Genomic DNA, 16,543 nt, shown 5'->3' with positions numbered 1-16,543 from the left:
CCAGGAGTCATTTTCATATATATCAACGAAAAACATCAAGTAAGACCGTCAGGCTTTTAATATTATTTATTTTATGTTTTCATTCTCCATTAAAATACTTAACTTAAACCGACGAGCACGCAAATCATTCTTCAAGCATTATCCTTGTTCTATTTGGAACACGGAACAGAACAGACATACGTTCCTTCAGGCTTCGCAGCCAGGTAACACGATCACGATATTCCATTCTACGCTTATTATGCAAGAGGGGAAATATATCAAGCGTTAGTTGACGAAGCGATGAAGTTTGTTGTCCTGTAATACGGGCTCGCACGAAACCGGCGCTTTTGCGGGGAGAAGGGAAAAAGACGAAAGAATTCACCAAGTTTCTTGCTGTGAAAACGAAATTGTGATCTCCTAGGATAATTCGAGCGAACTTCATACGCAACCGAGGAGCAACAGTAGCTGCTCATTCGTGGACAGGTTTTCTTTAGGTTTGTTTACTGTGTGATTTTGGTGTTTTGATTTGTTTTATTTCCGCAGTGGTTGATTGCACAAAACCAATTGGATCCTGCGAAGGCCTCGAATGGAATCGCTTTAATTGAACGTAATTATGTACCCCACGGATTCTGTAGATGGAGCAGAAAATCACGCGTCGAACCTTTTTCGTCAAATTAAATTCGACGGCCAGGGTGCTTTCGACCCGGCATACCGTCGAATGAAACATATCGGGGTTAACATATTTTGGCATTCGTTTGAGAGTGCGGTTCGCATAGAATTCAAGGCCAATGATTTCTTCGACGTGCTACCATCGGACTGGTTGAGTTAAAAATAACGCTGAGATTGTAGTTTTGATTTTTATTTTGTCACCGTGAAAGCTGCAACAGCCTGTGAGGCAGAGCCACCCCAACATCGCGGTGTGCTGTATGTAGGATCTTCTAAGACTGGGAAAGGAAAAATCCATCCATACCTAGATTTGTGCGTGCGTCGGCCGGCGAATGTGCGTTCTATAAACGATCACCTCTGCTGGCACGAATGCGCACACTCACGTGCAACTAGACGTTTGGCGTGCGTTGGCTAGCGTCCCGGTATAGCACGCACAACCGCGGATCTTTGCGGGGCTCCTGTTTCTACTGGGCCATCCCGGCCTCGCTTTGCCGTCATGTCGCGCAGCTCATTTATTGAAAGTTCTAAAATTAAAACATTCGTCCGCACATCGCTTTCGGTGCCTAATGGTACAGAAGTGAAACGTATCGAAGTGCGAAGCTACGGGGAGACCGGGTGATCGCAGTTCGGTGGTCACGCAGTATAGTGGCGATTGGAGCAGCATGCTTCGTGACGACCAGTATAACAAAGATTGATCTAGCAGGCGGAAGCAGCTTGACTGTTCGTAGTGGCTTCTGCTACACTAAGAAAACGACTAAACGCAGTGTTTCAGGTGATAGTTGTGATTTTAGTCACCATCAGGCAGGATAATTATTACTCATGGTTTACGCGCGTTAAGTGTGAACCCATCCCGGAACGACACAGAACAGCTAAGGTTTGATGGCCCAGTTGCCATAGAGCGCCCCAGCCATATTCTAATCCATACCGTCGGTCGACAGTAATGCTCTTAACTAGTAACTTGAGTTGGCAGGTTGTTATCCTGTGATCGTAATGGTTTACTAGGGAAGCAGTAGTACGTTTTCCCATTCAAAAAACTAATCTCCCATTAGAAAAGATACCACTCCACCGTCTTGTCATGTTTTTCTTACATTCTTTGCCTGCTGCTGGCCAGGGATTTTCAGTCGCCTGCGCAATCGGGATAATCATTGCTCCCGGTTGATCGGAAGTCTGTACAACTGCGTGAACCCTGGGAAAAAGGCCTTTTTCGTGTCACAAAGCTTTAACCCGAGCAGTTGTGTGTCGTTTTTTTTTATTCCCTTTGGGGTGAGAACCGTACGGTTTGGGCGTGAACCTATTTTCGTCTCCCGCGGCGTGCTAAAAGTGCAGGGGACCTGGATAGTTGGATTTTACATCATAAGCTCATTGAAAGCTTACCTACTTTTCATTCACTATCGGTTCCAAACTCTATTACACATTAGAGTACTGATACCTTTCACTAATAAGTAATTTCTTGTCATCTGGTGTAGATATTGAAAAGTAATGAAAAAAAAAGAAAATTTTAAAGATACTAATACTATCGATGTCTTCAATTCAATTACAGGCGATTTTCTCCACTTTTTCCGTGCATTTCTGTGACACAAGTGAACAACCGTCGGAACCATGGATCCCGAGGCATTTCTCGATATCGCCAATCAGGTGATAAAACTAAAGATGTTTCCTTACTTCGACATCGCGCACAGTCTTCTGTGTGCCCTCTCGGTGAAGGAGGATCTTGGGGTCGGAGCGCACGCCTTTTCGCGGAAACATCCGCTCGCCTGCTGGCTTTCAACGATGCTTGTCGTTTTTGCGGGCGGCATGGTTGCTAACGGACTGCTTGGTGAACCCATCCTGGCGCCACTGAAGAATACGCCTCAGCTGCTTGTCGCCACCGCCTGCTGGTACATCGTTTTTTATACTCCCTTCGACATTGGCTACAAGGTGGCAAAATTCTTGCCGGTCAAGGTGGCTGCTAGTTCAATGAAGGAAATTTATCGAGCAAAGAAGGTAATAACCAAAGACTGTAAATGAAAACTTTGAATAAGAAAACGCATTGGGGCACAAGCTCCCGTTAGTGGCATCTGAGTGGCATCTAAATGCTCCCGAGGAATCTAAACAACACGGCACTGCCTGAAGGCCAAGCTTCGTCTACTACCGTCATCCAGAGCGACTATCAAACCATATCAATCTATTCCAAAGTCACCAAATATCCAGCGCAATCAACCATTTAGTGCAAAACGTGCATTCTCATTTCGATGTACGAAAAGCACAATATTTCCAATTTTCAGTTCAAATCAATTTCAATCTACATTTTTTCTGCAAACGCGAAATGACTTGAGTTTGTTTTGATCTATTTCATATGACCTTTGCAGATCCACGATGGTGTTACGCATGCTGCCAAACTTTACCCGAACGCATTCATCATCATGATCCTTATCGGCACGTTAAAGGGCAACGGGGCCGGTTTCACGAAGCTGATTGAACGATTGATTCGTGGTGTCTGGACGCCGACGGCCATGGAGTTCTTGCAACCAAGCTTGTAAGTTTTTTCGGCTTGCTCGGCAATCCTTTCTTTAAGGATTGTCAGTGTACAAAATTCTGTGCATTTGAATAACTTTTTTTTCATTTCATCAACACTTTTTACAAAAGCTACACCAAAGCATCGTTAATAGCTTCGATCATTTTTGTGCTGGACAAGAAGACGGACCTGATCTCAGCCCCGCACGCCCTGGTCTACTTCGGCATCGTTATCTTCCTCGTGTACTTCAAGCTGTCGTCAATTCTGCTTGGCATCCACGATCCGTTTGTGCCGTTCGAAAATCTGAGCTGCGCCTTGCTATTCGGTGGAATCTGGGACAGCTTGGCGAAAATTTTGGGACGCGGTCAGGCTAAGGAAGACACAAAAGATGCGAAAAAATCAAACTGATCACCAATAGCGATTACTTTAGCGAGTGAGAGTTAAACTTTAGCTTGCTTTAGCAAATTAATGAAGTTATTACGTTTTGGATTGTTTACTGCTATTTAGTAGACTTAAAAACAAATTTCAGATCAGTCACAGCAAGCACGAGACCAGCTAAATATTCGGTTTAATGAAATCCTTCTAGTCCCTACGTGATATTAGATGTTTTGTAAATCGGTCACAATATCGCGTAGATTTTTTGTTTTAATTTTTGTTTTGACCAGCGAACCTCAGATTATGTTTTATGTATCCTGTGTGTTTTTCCTTTCTTTCGTTCGTTCGCCAGAAAAGCAAATCGATACTAAGAAAACACAGAATCGTGGAATTCAAAAGCACAACCAAATAACAGTGGGTGAGATTTGGTGGTCCTTTTCACAATTCATAATTTTAAAACTATCAAAGAAGCAAAAACGACAAAATGACACACAAAGATTACAACTTGTACGACATACAAAATGAAGCCACACTCGACAACTTTCGACAACCTTTCCCAAACGGGTTACAGTTGCCTGGGCTTTTTCAGAGCCACTCGATCAACGCTTTATCCAACTAATGCGATAAATTAACAACGCTTTCCAACAAAAATCGCATCCAGTTGCGACAGAAAGGCGCCAAAATACGAAACAGCAATAAAGAAGCACAATGTGATTCTAGGCAAAAATGGAAAGGTTGTGGGTGATTTCTCTTATCGATGTCTATTTATGCACAGCGTTTTATCCAAATTTATTCAGTCGGAATTTTCAAGGAAAGTAATGGTAAGTTGAATTTCACAATGATAAAATTATTGTACTGAACAAGGTTGCTGCCAACTGACGCCACCTGCGATCAGCGCTGTTGTCGCCGTTCTCTACACCCAAAAATAGATACAGCGTTGAAAATGAAGCAGCAAGAATTGCTATCTCAACATTATTAAATGGCTGACTCTCAGTGAACCTACCATATCGATAAAAGTCTTAGCTAATCACTGGCGAATCATTAGCGAATCAAATTTCATTACGATTTTTGAATTGCTTTCGTGAAGCATCGCAGCGCCGAAACGTAAACGCTCGAGTTGCAATAGCTATGGCCAATCCGAGCCTTCAGAAGAGAAAAAAGAGCCAAATTCTCGATCGGGTCGTGTAGTCGTATGCTTTGGTGGATGTGTTTTGGTCTGAAGGGGGTGATGGTTGGCGATCTGTCATTCCAATGTTTACAATGACTATATGACTATTTTGCCGTCTCCCGTCTCTTAGCAAGTCACTGCAGTCCGGTTTCGAATTCCCTTCATAATAACTTTCGAAGACGTAAACTCTCCGCGCCGGTTTCTGAAATATTGTAAGTTTGGAAAATAAACTCGTTCCAGGACACAATAAAATAACATGAGCACACGAAGTGTGACCGTTCTCACGGTGCATGGACGCCGGATGACTGTAAAAGTGGAACCGGGTACAACAGTTTTGGAGGTTAGCGTAGCGGCTACCGATCCAATATCTGGTTTAATTATTCCCGTTTTTTTCAGATTTTGGAAAAAGTATGTCGAAAGTTTCATTTTCCTCTCGAAGAGTACGACCTAACGCACTACAATCGGGTGCTGGACCTTTCGGCAATGTTCCGCTTCTCTGGTCTGCCCAACAATGCCACGCTCGAGATGACAAAAGCGAAGCGTGTTCGTGTTGAAACGGATGTGACGATTCAGCTACAGTGTGAAGACGGAGAGCGTCGGTGTGGTTCGTTTAAACCATCGTTTTCGCTGCTGGAGGTGCTACAGACGCTGTGCCCCGAGCGGGCCAACGCAGAGTCTCGCCCGTTGATGATCTACATGCGCCGCGAAGTGTTCTGGCCACAGCTGGGGGAAACCTCACTGAAGAGTCTTGGACTAACTAGTGGTAGAGCTATCATTCGACTGTTGCAGCGCGAACCGGAGGAGCTCAAAACGCAGGCCAACGTCTCAGCACCGTTACCCCAAACGAAGCATGTATCCTTAAAGGCGGACGAAGCAACGCTCCAGACGATCGATTGCCCGAAGCCCGAATTTCCAGAATTGCCCGAATTGCCCGAATCGACGGTACCGGTACTGACAACGGATGCCGATTGTAGTGCAACGACATCAATATCCGTGGCTGGTACCGAAGACACTGGTGCCGAATCGGGATTTTCCTCATCGACCAATCAACCGCAGACAAACCAACAGCTGGCCGAAACCAATCCGACACCAACAGTGCCAGCTGCTTGCCTGGAAAGTCTGGAAATGAAACTGGAGGTGCTGGGTACACGGGATGCAGTTTTGTATCATGCCGACACGATCGTGAGTGATCAACCGAATGCCGTGGATGATTCGTTTTTCGAGCTCAGTATCCCAGAAGTAATGCAGATGTATAAACAGCTACAGCAGCATGTAAAAGAGTTGGAAGACGCACCTCTGATGCTGGGAGAAGATCGTCTACGTCGCGGGGCAAAGATTACAGAAACATATGAATCCTACCGTAGAACGTTGATACGCGTCCAGTTTCCTGATCGTTATATTCTGCAAGGCGTGTTCGGGGTGAACGAAAAAGTTAGTGACGTTGAAGAGTTTGTGCGCAGTTTTCTTACTGATCCGACAACGCCCTTCTATCTCTGTAAGTGTTTTACTTTTATTTATTTTCGTTTGTTAGAAGAATGTTCTCATTTTCGAAATTGTTATTCATATTAATGAAATATATTTCTCATGTGCTTTCTAGATACGACTCCGCCGAAACAGGTCCTTGAACCAGATTCGACAATGATTGCAGTACGTTGCATTCCGAAAGCGTTACTCTACTTCAGCGGCAATTGCTCGCCCACGGATGGCAGCTATCTGAAGGATGAGTTTTTGAGCCGCCTTTCTAACGCAGCAGGTGCATCCTACATGGTGAAGAAATTCTGCCTGCTGCCGTCGGAGAGTGGGGGTGCGAAAAAAACTGTGAAATCAATACTGAGAGAAGAGATGGCCAAACTGCAAGAAGAGAATCAACTGAAAATGGATTCGCAGGAGGCGGCGAATGTCGGAAAACGGTTGTCGAATAGCGATTGTACACCATCCACCAGCCACCAGCATGGCGGAGCGAGCCAGCTCACTGAGCGTGAGGCGAAACTGCTAAAATGGATGAAGAAGTAGCGTGGCAAATGGATTTGAAATTACAGGGTTGGGCAGGACAACTGTTACATATTATGAAACAATTTATATGATTGTCTAATCAATAAAGACCACCAAGTTAATTGTATGTACTACAAATGTCCAAAAGTCCGATTCGTTGAGGGGAAAAGAAAGGAGCCAACTTGGAGTTTGCACGTGATCGCATCGAAGAAAATGGTTTGATCAAACTTCTCAAAGATCCTATTCGTTAACTATTCGTTATTCTTTAACAGTTGTCCTGTACCAATTCGGATTCACAATTAGGATGAGTAATAAAAGAAAATCGGTGCTATTGAAACGAACAACGATATTGGAGCATTAATTTATTGAACGATATTTGACGGTTAAGCGCACTAAAACTACATAACATGAATCTAATCGAAAACACTCCGAAATTTTACATTCAATGGTGGATGAATAAAAAGAATAAAACATAGAACGAAGCAAAATGCAACCCGAAATATGTAACGCATGCTACTGAAACGTAAAGAACAAAAATAAATGACAATCAGTTCGAGTAACCGGTACCGGTACGTGATCGCGGATTCAATTTCGAAGCAGGCCTCTTCGTTGGCGTGAAACATGCTACCCTTCGACAGATACTGATGTTTATTCATCTAAACTTGTATTTAATGTGAAATACGTGTAATTTTCTATGATTGTATTGTATACCGTAAAAAGACATAGCAGACCATAACTGCGCACCACGGAGAAAATAGAGAAGTGTGTATGTGTGCTGCTGCCTGCCTGTTCCAGTGCCTGTCGGAACCGTATTGAACGGCGACGAAACCGAGCTAACATTACCACCGTTAATTCCATCTTGGTGGTGTTTCGACGCGTCGTCGTGTCGAGCCGAATCGACCCGGAAAGCAACCAAAACGCTAGCAAGCCGCGTCTCGTTTTGACTAGATGGCAGACGGGTCTTCGGCTGGCGGCGGAGCGTCGCGCGCTGTTTAACTGCTCCTCCAGTCACCTTCACTTCCTTAAGGCGAACGATTTGCTGCTTTTCGCCTGAATAATCCGCGAAATGTACGGCGTACGGGTGTCTACGTACCCTAAGCTACTGCCGCTGTCACCATTGTCATTGTCTTCCCCAACAAAACCATTTTCCCGATAGTCACCGTTGAGTACCTGCTGCTGCTGGTGTTGCTGGCGCTGCAACGTGCCCAGCTGCTGATCCTGATGCTGTTCGTCTTGGTCGTCCTGCTGGCGCAAGAATGGATACATGGTGCCTTCGGTGCCACCACCATTGGATCGTTTATAGCATTGCAGTTGCCGCTCGATGGGACTAAAATCTCGCTTCCGGTACAGTCCGGTCTGGTGCGGTAGGCTGTCCACATCTGCATCCAAGCGTTTGTTGTCGAGCTGCTGCTGCTGCTGTTGGAACAACAAGCCATTGTATGAGTGGGATCAAGAGGATTAAATCAAGAGAAAAAACATGTGCTTGGCGTTGGATAACTAACCGTCGATTCTGGCATGCCGACTTCCTCCGGCTGATGGTGACTCTCTACACCGTAGTCCGTGTCCTGTTGATCCTCCATCGAGAACAGGCGCAGCTGGTGGCGGATCGAGGCCTTCTCCCTGGCGCGCTTCTTCTGGAACTCCTCCTCGACGCGCTGCATCGCCTCCAGCTCGCTCAGTCGCATCGCTTCCTTGATTTCGGCCTCCCGCGACAGCTTCTCCGCGACACGCCGCTTCTCTATCTGCCGGATCGTGCTCTGGAAGGTGAACCGATGGTTGCGCCTATTCGACAGCTTCACCGGGAAGCTGGGCTCCAGCAACAGCTTGGTCGCCGCCGTCACCGGTACCGGGTCCTGCAGGTTTTCCTTATCCTCACGCTGCTTCCTGCTATCCTCGTCCGGTGCCACCGGACCGCCACCGCCGCCAGACGAAACTTTGCAGCCTCTGCCTTCGTGTCGGTCGCCCACGGACTGTCCACTGGCCTTTGCCGAGGACAACTTGGCCTGCTGTTGCTGCTGCTGGTGATGGTAGCCGGGCAGATTCGGCGGGCAGACAGCTGAGCGCTGCGTACTAGTGTCGCCGCTGCGACCGTTTTGATTGTGTTTTGCTATCCGCTCGGTGCCAGGCTGGATCAGAAGGCGCGTCGGCTCCTTCGGCAAGTACATCATGTGCCGGCCGCTCACGAGGTAGCTGATCGAGCTCGTGATTTTGCCACGCGACGCGTCCGAGATGGGCCCGTTAAGCATGGTTGCCGTCGCGGTTAGGTTTTCCGGCGAGAAGCTTCGAAGCCGAAGTCCGGACTCGTTTGCCAGTGGGGTAAGTCCGGACGGGCGGGACAGCTGCCGTTTCTCGTGGTTCGCTTGGGCATGGGCGGGCGCCGCCGATCCCGGTTTGGTCGTCAGCCGCCCCAGAAACCAATTGTTGTTGCTATCGATAGCGCCACCGACGTCGTCTTCGCTCTTGAACGCGTCCGACACCGACTTGTGCAACTTCTGCAGACTGTTGAACACATGTTTCTCGACCTGGAAAGGGAAAGGGCGTGCGCTCGGTAAGCGAAGCTAGCCTGTGCGACGGGCATTCACTTACCTTGTCGTCTATGGAGCCCCCGGTGTAGATCGACAAATGGTTCTCCCGTGGCAACGAGAGACTGAACAGGTGGCCCTTGCTGGCGAACTCGTTCAGCGGCCCGAGCCCATGCCGCGCGTCGTTCTCCTGCTTCTGGTGCTGCTCCTGCGGCTGCTGCAGCTGATGCTGAAGGTGTTGATGGCGGTAGCCGCCATCTCCGCCTATGCTGCTGCCCGTCGTGGTGTCATCGTCGTCCTCCAGGTCCTGCTGTGGTGTCCAGGCGGTTGGCCTAAGCGCGTTCGACGACCAGCCAGCCACGTGGCAACGGTGGTGATGGTGGGTGTCCTCGTTAACACCACCAAGGGTGCCCTTTGGCTCGTCCCGCCCAATGTCGAGCAGCCCGGCGTCTCCGGAGATGCCGCTGTCACCGCTCTTGTTGTCCTGCAGGCCCGGCACCGGCTCCCGGTATACCCGCTCTATCCGATCCTCCGAGGCGGCGTCCAGGGCGTGCAGGTCGCCCCGATCGCACAGGAACGGCCCATGGCCCCTTCCTGCACCCTTTCCCAGCTGGCCAGCATCGTCCGAGTCACCGGCATCACCCTCGCCGGCATCACCCTCGCCGCCGCCCACTCCGCCAGCACCCCCACCGCCGTTCGTGTCGCGGCCGAACTCGTCGTCGGTCGTCAGCAACCGCCAGGCGGCGGCTGGACTGAAGCGCGGAATATCGAACTGTTTGCGGGGCAGCGTCGGGCGGAGGCAGAGCGCAATCTCCTGCCCTTCCGGGTCGCCATCGTGCGGTGACAGCACGCTCAGCGTACGTAGATCCGCCTCGGACGAGGCCATCGAGTCGGTGGAGTGGAAGCGCCTGGACTCGTGCAACAGGCTCGCCGCAAACCGGTCGATGATGTCCATCTGCGTGCGATCGATCTCGTCGATGGACGCCACCACCACCGCACCCATCCCCCCTGCACCCTCCTCTCTTGCGGCGTGCTCCTCGGCCTCCGTCGGCTCGTGCCGCTTGCCGCTCTTCTTCCGGCTCTCGTCGTCCAGATCGCTGCTGTCAACGAGCGATTCGATCGAGTGGTGGTGCTGGTGCTGATAAATGGAGCCGACCACCCGTGGTTCCTCCTCCACCTCCGCCTCCTCCTCGTCTTCCTCTCGCTCGTGGGGCTTACCGTCGTCAAAGTAGCTGGAAGTGGACAGTGGCAGTACGGGCGCGTCACTCTGTTGCTGCTGCTGCTGCCGTTGCCGCTGCTGCTTCGGTCCGGGTGCTGCTTCCGGTGCTTCATTCGGTACCGTTCCCATTCCGAAGTACACGCTAGTTTTCGGTGGTGGTGGTGGTGGGGGCGAAGGTGTCACCGAGCTTGACACGTTGCGCTCGTGGTACGGTTCGCGCTCCATCGGTGGTTCGACCGGGATCACCAGCGTGTTGGACGCTTTCGCTGCCTTTAAGTACTGGGCCGCGGCCACTAGGCTAGGGGTCCCCTGTCCGCCACCTGGTGCCGGCTGCTTTGCTCCTTTCGCGCCGTGCCCCGCCTGCGGTTTGCCGCCCTTGCCCTTACCGGGCTCCACCGGGGAGCGGTGGCCACCGTGCCTCGTCGTCGCCGTATGCCCGCCGTCGTCCTGCTCCAGCAGCGTTTTCACGATCGACTTACGGTGCGACAGGGGCGGCGATAACGTCGGTCTTGTGGCGGGGCACCCAGCCCCGGTAGGCTGAATCTGCCGCTTGCGGGCCTCGAGCGTCAGCAGCCCGATGTCGAACGTTTTCTCCCGCCGGAAGAAGGACCGCGGATGGGCAGGCTCCACCAGCGTCACGCTTTCCACCGTCGCCGCCTTTGGGCCTCCGCTCGCCGTTTTGGTCGCAAACTTGGCGTCCGATGCCTCCGGAAGCTTCGCCGCCGCGGGAGTTTTCTTCGCCTCGGCTCGCGTCTTGAACAGACGCAGCCTGCTGCTGGCCCCCGCACCAGAGTTGCCCCCGCCGTCGCCGACGATGGCCGGTGGTAGCGTCGAAGAGGTGTCGGAGTTGGTCTTGCGCAGTGGTGAGTACGCGATGATGCGCTGGCTGCCGATCGCTTCCTTGCCCGACTTGCGCTATTCCGACCGGCGTGACGGAGAGAGACAGAAAGAGAGAGAGAAAGAGGTGTAATAAGTGACGGAATGCTAATCGGAACTCCAGGTGCTCCAGCAAAACAACTCACCTTTTCTACCGGTGCCGGCGGTACCGGAGCCTTTTTCTTGCCTTTGCCCTTCATAATCTTCGACTGGGCGACGGACGTGTTGGTGCGAGTGTCGCCAGCGCCGGACGTGCCACCAGCTGACCCCTGGTGGTCGCTGCTGTTACCCTGGCCCTTGGGCACGCGCAGATCCGGCTCGGAACCGAACCGTTTCCAGTGGTTGTAGTCCTGCTGTTTGCTGGCGGCAGCGGTGGCGGCGGCGGTGCGTGACTGCGTCACCAACTGGCGCATCGTCGTTTGCTCGCCATCGTCCAGCATGCTGAGCTGGGTGCGGGAGCGCGTCAGCAGCAGCATCCGGGATGGCACTGGCGGTAGCGAGCTAAGCGGGACATCCAGCTGACCTGAGCCCGGGCCCTCGCCGAAGCCGTCGGCCCGCTGCTGGTGCTGCTGGTAGGTCGGCGACGAGATGCTCTTCGAGCGCTGCAGCTGCTGTTTGCTCTTGCTGATCGTACCACCGGCGTGCAGGATGTTGCCGTTGTTGGTTGAGCGCAGCCGTGCCACCTTGCCCGGTATGTCTGGGAGGACCTTGAACTGCTGCTGCTGTTGCTGCTGCTGATGTTGCTGGTGCTGCGACAGCTGAGTGTTCCAGTGGCCCTCGCCGGACTGGAGTTCGTCCGGCTGGTAACCACCGTCACGGGCCGATCGGCCACGCGGGGGATCGCGCTTGTATGAATCCATCCAGGAGCACGTCCCTGCTCCATCGTGGTAGCGCTGCTGCTGCTGCTGCTGCTGGTGCTGATGATGCTGGTGGTAGCCTTGCAGACCTTGGTACTGCTGCTGTTGGTACTGGTGGTGCTGCTGGTGCTGGTGGTGGTAGTGGTATCCCTCGTCGTACCCCGATAAACCGTGCATGCTGCCGGAGTTGCCCATCGCGGAGCTGTAGTTTCGGTGGTCACCGCTATACCCTAGACTGCAGGCTTCGTGAGCATCGGTCCTCCTCGAAGCAGTCACCACAAGCACCCAATCGAACCTGCAAAGCAACCATTTACGTGATCAATGAAATCGTGGATGAACTAAGGATCGGATCGGAGGTGCCCAGAATCGAACAATTGGACACAATATTGACACGTCGTCCACGACAGTTTCAGGCACTGGCGCGGCCACTAGCAGGCCGGCCAACTTTCTCTCCAACACAACGTGCAACCCCCAAGCCGGCCCCGGTAGATCACCTGGCTCGCTGGCTGGGAAGTAGTTCCATTCATGTTTAGTGCTATGCAAAGTATGTCCATCCCTACCGACGTAGTCTGCCAGCACTTGATTAGTGGGCCGTGAGCAGCGCCACGACACTGCGTCGCGGTATGATAAACAACAACGCCATCGATGAGCTGGATGGATGGATGGTCGTACTCCACTTGCTCAACTGGGCTTAACGGGCTTGTGCTAAATGGTCCGCAGGTTTCTGTTTCGTTGCCCCTCCACCCAGCGTCCGTAAACGCAATCATGTGAAAAATATGCTGCCTAGTTGCGCTGCGACTAGAGCAACATGTGTTTGGCTCTGTTACCTTCGCTGGCGTGACGCTTAGAACCTGCACCGGCTTACGTCATCAAGTACTGGAGCACCAAGCGTAGTCGGGGCGCGATTGCTCATCGCGATCGCGCAATTCGTATTTGGGGGCGTAGTTGTTTCACGCACAAACAAGCAACACATAATGCTGCAACTAGAACCGCGTCAGCGTTTTCGTTAGCTAGCGTTAGTTTCATCAGCGGAGGGGGTTGTGTAGCACCCTTGAGTGGACGATGACCCTCGGCCGGCCGGCTGCTTGCCTGCTGATGGATGAGAGTTCGAATCCCGGAGTTACTTTCACCTCGTCGTTCCACGCTTGGGCCACGGCTTGGGTCCTCTGGCATGTCGAGTTGTCGTCGAGAGGGCTCGAGAGAGTGCAAACTCGTTTAGAGGTGTGACGCACGCCCCAGACCTGTTGACGCACATTCCAGAACGGTGTACGAGTGGGCCGGGAAGAAGGTACCCACAACTTACCTGAGCTGTGGTCCTTGAGAGATTCTTGGCATTCTCCAGGGGCACTCTTTCTTCCTTCAAAGGTGCACCAGCGAAAGCCGAGAGTCTGTGTGGTGCCGCTGGTCCATCTGGCTTACGCCATCGTCAGGCGAGAAAGTCGTCAGGAAACAATCGAAAACGACGCAGGCTATCAATCTCCTTCACCTCGCCCATGCCCTCCACTCCCCCCCTCCCACAAACCGTTTTTTCACCGGGTGGAATAAGGCATTCTGCGAAACGAAACAACAGGTCGGACCTGCGACGCCGCGACGTCGGGGCTGACGATTTGGTAACATCAAAACTTTCACTACTTCGACGCCGGCGGCACCCTGGCAGGTCCCGAAATACGTCGAGTCCGAAGAGTCCAGTGCCCGGGAGAGAGAGCCGGGATCCGACCCGAAACGCGACACGTAATCAAACGACACGGAACGGAACAAGAAACTGGCCGCTTGCGGATGTCCAACAGATGTCGATTCGATTCAGCTGCTGCTGCGGGGGCTCTCGGTCTCGGCTTTTTTTGTCGGAAACATGCCCGGGGACATCCACAAACCTCGCGAGAGAGTGAGGGTATCCGAATTCGAATGTGTGACTTTCTTCCATTGTGAAAGTTTTACATAACGCCGTCACTTTCGATAAGCGCACAGCGGCGGTAAGCTTTACCATTCGACCGCCGTTCGATATGCGCCGTGATCGTGTGATCCGGTGGTCCCGAGAGCGGGCCTTACGCTTCCCGCTTTCTTATGCGCAGCTACAACGTCAAGGTGCAGCGTCGCAGCAGCAGCAGCAGCAGCAGCAGTGCTTGCAATTAGACGCAAGGCTCGCGCGTCGCTCTTGCATCGCTATGCGCGGCCTATCGCCAAAGGGTCCCCCTTCCCGGGGGGACCACCATGTTTCGTTCCACCACAACCGCCGCCCCCCGGGGGAAAGGTGACATTCGCTAGGCCAAGCCACGCACAGATGATGCTCGGTGATATTGGACGACGAATTTTTTCGTGTGCTCGGTCTAGCGGCAGCGTAGACCGGTTCCGTAGGCCGGCGGGGGATTTTTGTCCACGAGATCGTTGTCCCCCCTCCGTCGCTTGTCCCGCTCCACATTTCTCCACATTTCTTTTCGCTTCCATTACGCAGGGAAAGCCGAAAGCGCAAGCGCGAGCGAACGGTGGGACAAGGTTTTACTTTCTATTAAGCGGGGATGACACCTCTGGAAAACCTGGGAATGGGTTTCTCCCGCACATTGTTGTCTCCCGTGTCTGATCCTGCCAGCGCGGCGCCACACCGCACCGATGCGATCACGAAAGGCGCATCTTCCGAGCCACTGACTGAAGTAAACAAACACTGCATGGCCAGCAAACGTCAGCGCGTAGCGCTTGGTAGTGGTTCGAATCTCGTGTCGGTGTGTTGGTTGGCCATGGTTCAACAAAAAGAACCGATTTTTTATAGTCAGAACACGAACCCGAGATGATTGATGATCTGTGGTTGTTGTCGAACAGAAGAAAAAAATATCCTTGCCCATTTCCGGAATTGTTTGATGTTTGATTTGGAAAGACGACAGATGAAACGGCCACCAAAGTGGCCGAGCCAGCGTTGCTCAGTTTTGCTTCTGTCTTGCCACGTTTCGTGTCGTGTATGATCGTAACAAAGCCACCTCGCCTCACACCCCGTGGTGGCTGCGGGCGAAAAGAAAGGAGGCACCGACCGACCGACTACCGTTACGCCACTGCTCGGGGTTCTACAAGGTTTCTACGTGGTATGTTTCTCAAATATAGCAGCCACTAGCGGATGGCAGAATTTGACACTTTGCCAAACTTACCCACACTGAAGCCGTAGTTTCCGGGTGGCAGGTGCCGTTGCGGCCGCAGAATCAAGCCAGTAGTCACAGCGCTCTGGTAGTCGTGTGGTCCGCAGAGGCTGGCAAGTTTGCATTGAACCTGGGGAGGTTGGTTGAACGGTTGGGTTGATGGCCGCGCACTGCTTCCGTCGTTGCTCTTTTAGTTACCTTCGTCAACATGGGCTTACACGGACGCGTTCACGGGCTGCCATTCGGACCTGTGCCTTGTTGGAAAGGCTTTCGTCGATCTCTGCTGGGTTGCAGGTGGCAGATCACTTCTTGCAGCACTCCACACTGAAATCTTACGCTTCGCCACCAGTACGCTTGGTCACACATCAACAAACACAAACGCAGGAACGAACGGGGCTCCTCTCTATCTCTAGCTCTCTTTTCCTGCCTTCAAGCCCCCCTCCGGCGGCTGGTATTTTCTTTATAGCCCACGAAATGGTAGGAAAAGCCGTCGCCTAACAGATTCTATCGCACTAGATCATCGCACTGCACTGCGGGACACGACTGGGAAGCTGAACGCGAACACGGGAGATGATGTGCTAGGTGTACGCTGGAGGCCACTTGAACGAGCGGGTTAACGGTTTCGTGTGGCACACCTCACCGACCGCCCGACCGACGGCGGCACTTCTTTCATAACGGTTCTGTGTTCACACGCTGTGGGTTCCTTCGCGGCGGTCGTCGCGGAGCCGGCCCGACGAGAGACGTTCACGTTGCTCGACGATCGAGTCTCTACTCGCGAGCGGGTCCGTGAGACGCGGCACGCGAGGTCAGTACGAAAAAGCAAGTCAGGTGCCCACCACAACACGCCAGCCAGCCAGCCAGTGGCCGTAAGATGTTCACACGAAGGAGAGGCTCTCTGGGCGTGCGAGGGAATCCAGTCGCGAGCTGCGAGCCGCGAGCCCGCTCGCCCGCTCTGTGATAGCTGCGGGGGGGCCAAGAGCAGGATAAATTGATAGAAGAAACGAGCAAGCAAGAGAGTCTATAGAGGCTGGAAAGTTGCGAGGGAGAAAACGCGAAACCCACTGTTGTGGATGGCATGCGGATCGACACGGCCATCAGCCCCCCCCGGGCCAGACCTTGCGAAACGGTACGGATGATTTGAGGCTCAAAAAATATGGCCCGCAAAGCCGTTGCAATTCGGTGGAGGAAGCTGAATTCGCACCACCTTCGGGCATTCAGTTACCGGATAAAATGCCCACACGAGTTCTAATTCGGTACTTCCATCGGCTGCGATTGC

The 16,543-nt window shown here is 52.3% G+C and overlaps 3 protein-coding genes across 5 annotated transcripts; 2 read left to right on the top strand and 1 right to left on the bottom strand.

Moving 5' to 3' along the window:
* The first annotated feature begins 287 nt into the window (after nt 1-287).
* Nucleotides 288-4,230, top strand: LOC131213479 (trimeric intracellular cation channel type 1B.1). Of its 3 annotated transcripts, none has more exons than XM_058207521.1 (4): nt 288-473; nt 2,186-2,628; nt 2,994-3,160; nt 3,271-4,230. In XM_058207521.1, the coding sequence occupies exons 2-4, from the start codon at nt 2,245-2,247 to the stop codon at nt 3,545-3,547; spliced, it is 828 nt and encodes a 275-aa protein (XP_058063504.1). In that variant the 5' UTR covers nt 288-473; nt 2,186-2,244; the 3' UTR covers nt 3,548-4,230. The 3 variants fall into 3 exon arrangements, with proteins under 3 accessions (XP_058063504.1, XP_058063505.1, XP_058063506.1); XM_058207522.1 differs by lacking the exon at nt 288-473 and adding an exon at nt 1,229-1,417; XM_058207523.1 differs by lacking the exon at nt 288-473 and adding an exon at nt 1,229-1,519.
* Nucleotides 4,231-4,832: 602 nt separating this feature from the next.
* LOC131213608 (tether containing UBX domain for GLUT4) lies at nt 4,833-6,953 on the top strand. The gene is made up of 3 exons (XM_058207681.1): nt 4,833-5,022; nt 5,079-6,177; nt 6,280-6,953. Exons 1-3 carry the CDS (start codon nt 4,939-4,941, stop codon nt 6,693-6,695), a joined length of 1,599 nt encoding a protein of 532 aa, XP_058063664.1. The 5' UTR covers nt 4,833-4,938; the 3' UTR covers nt 6,696-6,953.
* A 219-nt stretch (nt 6,954-7,172) lies between these two features.
* On the bottom strand, nt 7,173-12,343 carry LOC131213336 (uncharacterized). The gene is made up of 6 exons (XM_058207363.1): nt 11,438-12,343; nt 10,555-11,330; nt 9,870-10,428; nt 9,261-9,806; nt 8,177-9,196; nt 7,173-8,087 (listed from the first exon to the last, which is right to left on the bottom strand). The coding sequence occupies exons 1-6, from the start codon at nt 12,341-12,343 to the stop codon at nt 7,689-7,691; spliced, it is 4,206 nt and encodes a 1,401-aa protein (XP_058063346.1). The 3' UTR covers nt 7,173-7,688.
* Nucleotides 12,344-16,543: the final 4,200 nt, after the last annotated feature.

The sequence above is a fragment of the Anopheles bellator genome, chromosome X (genome assembly GCF_943735745.2).
Source record: "Anopheles bellator chromosome X, idAnoBellAS_SP24_06.2, whole genome shotgun sequence".
Lineage (NCBI taxonomy): Eukaryota > Metazoa > Arthropoda > Insecta > Diptera > Culicidae > Anopheles > Anopheles bellator.
The sequence above is the reverse complement of the archived record's forward strand: the minus strand, read 5'-3'. Positions and strand labels throughout refer to the sequence as shown.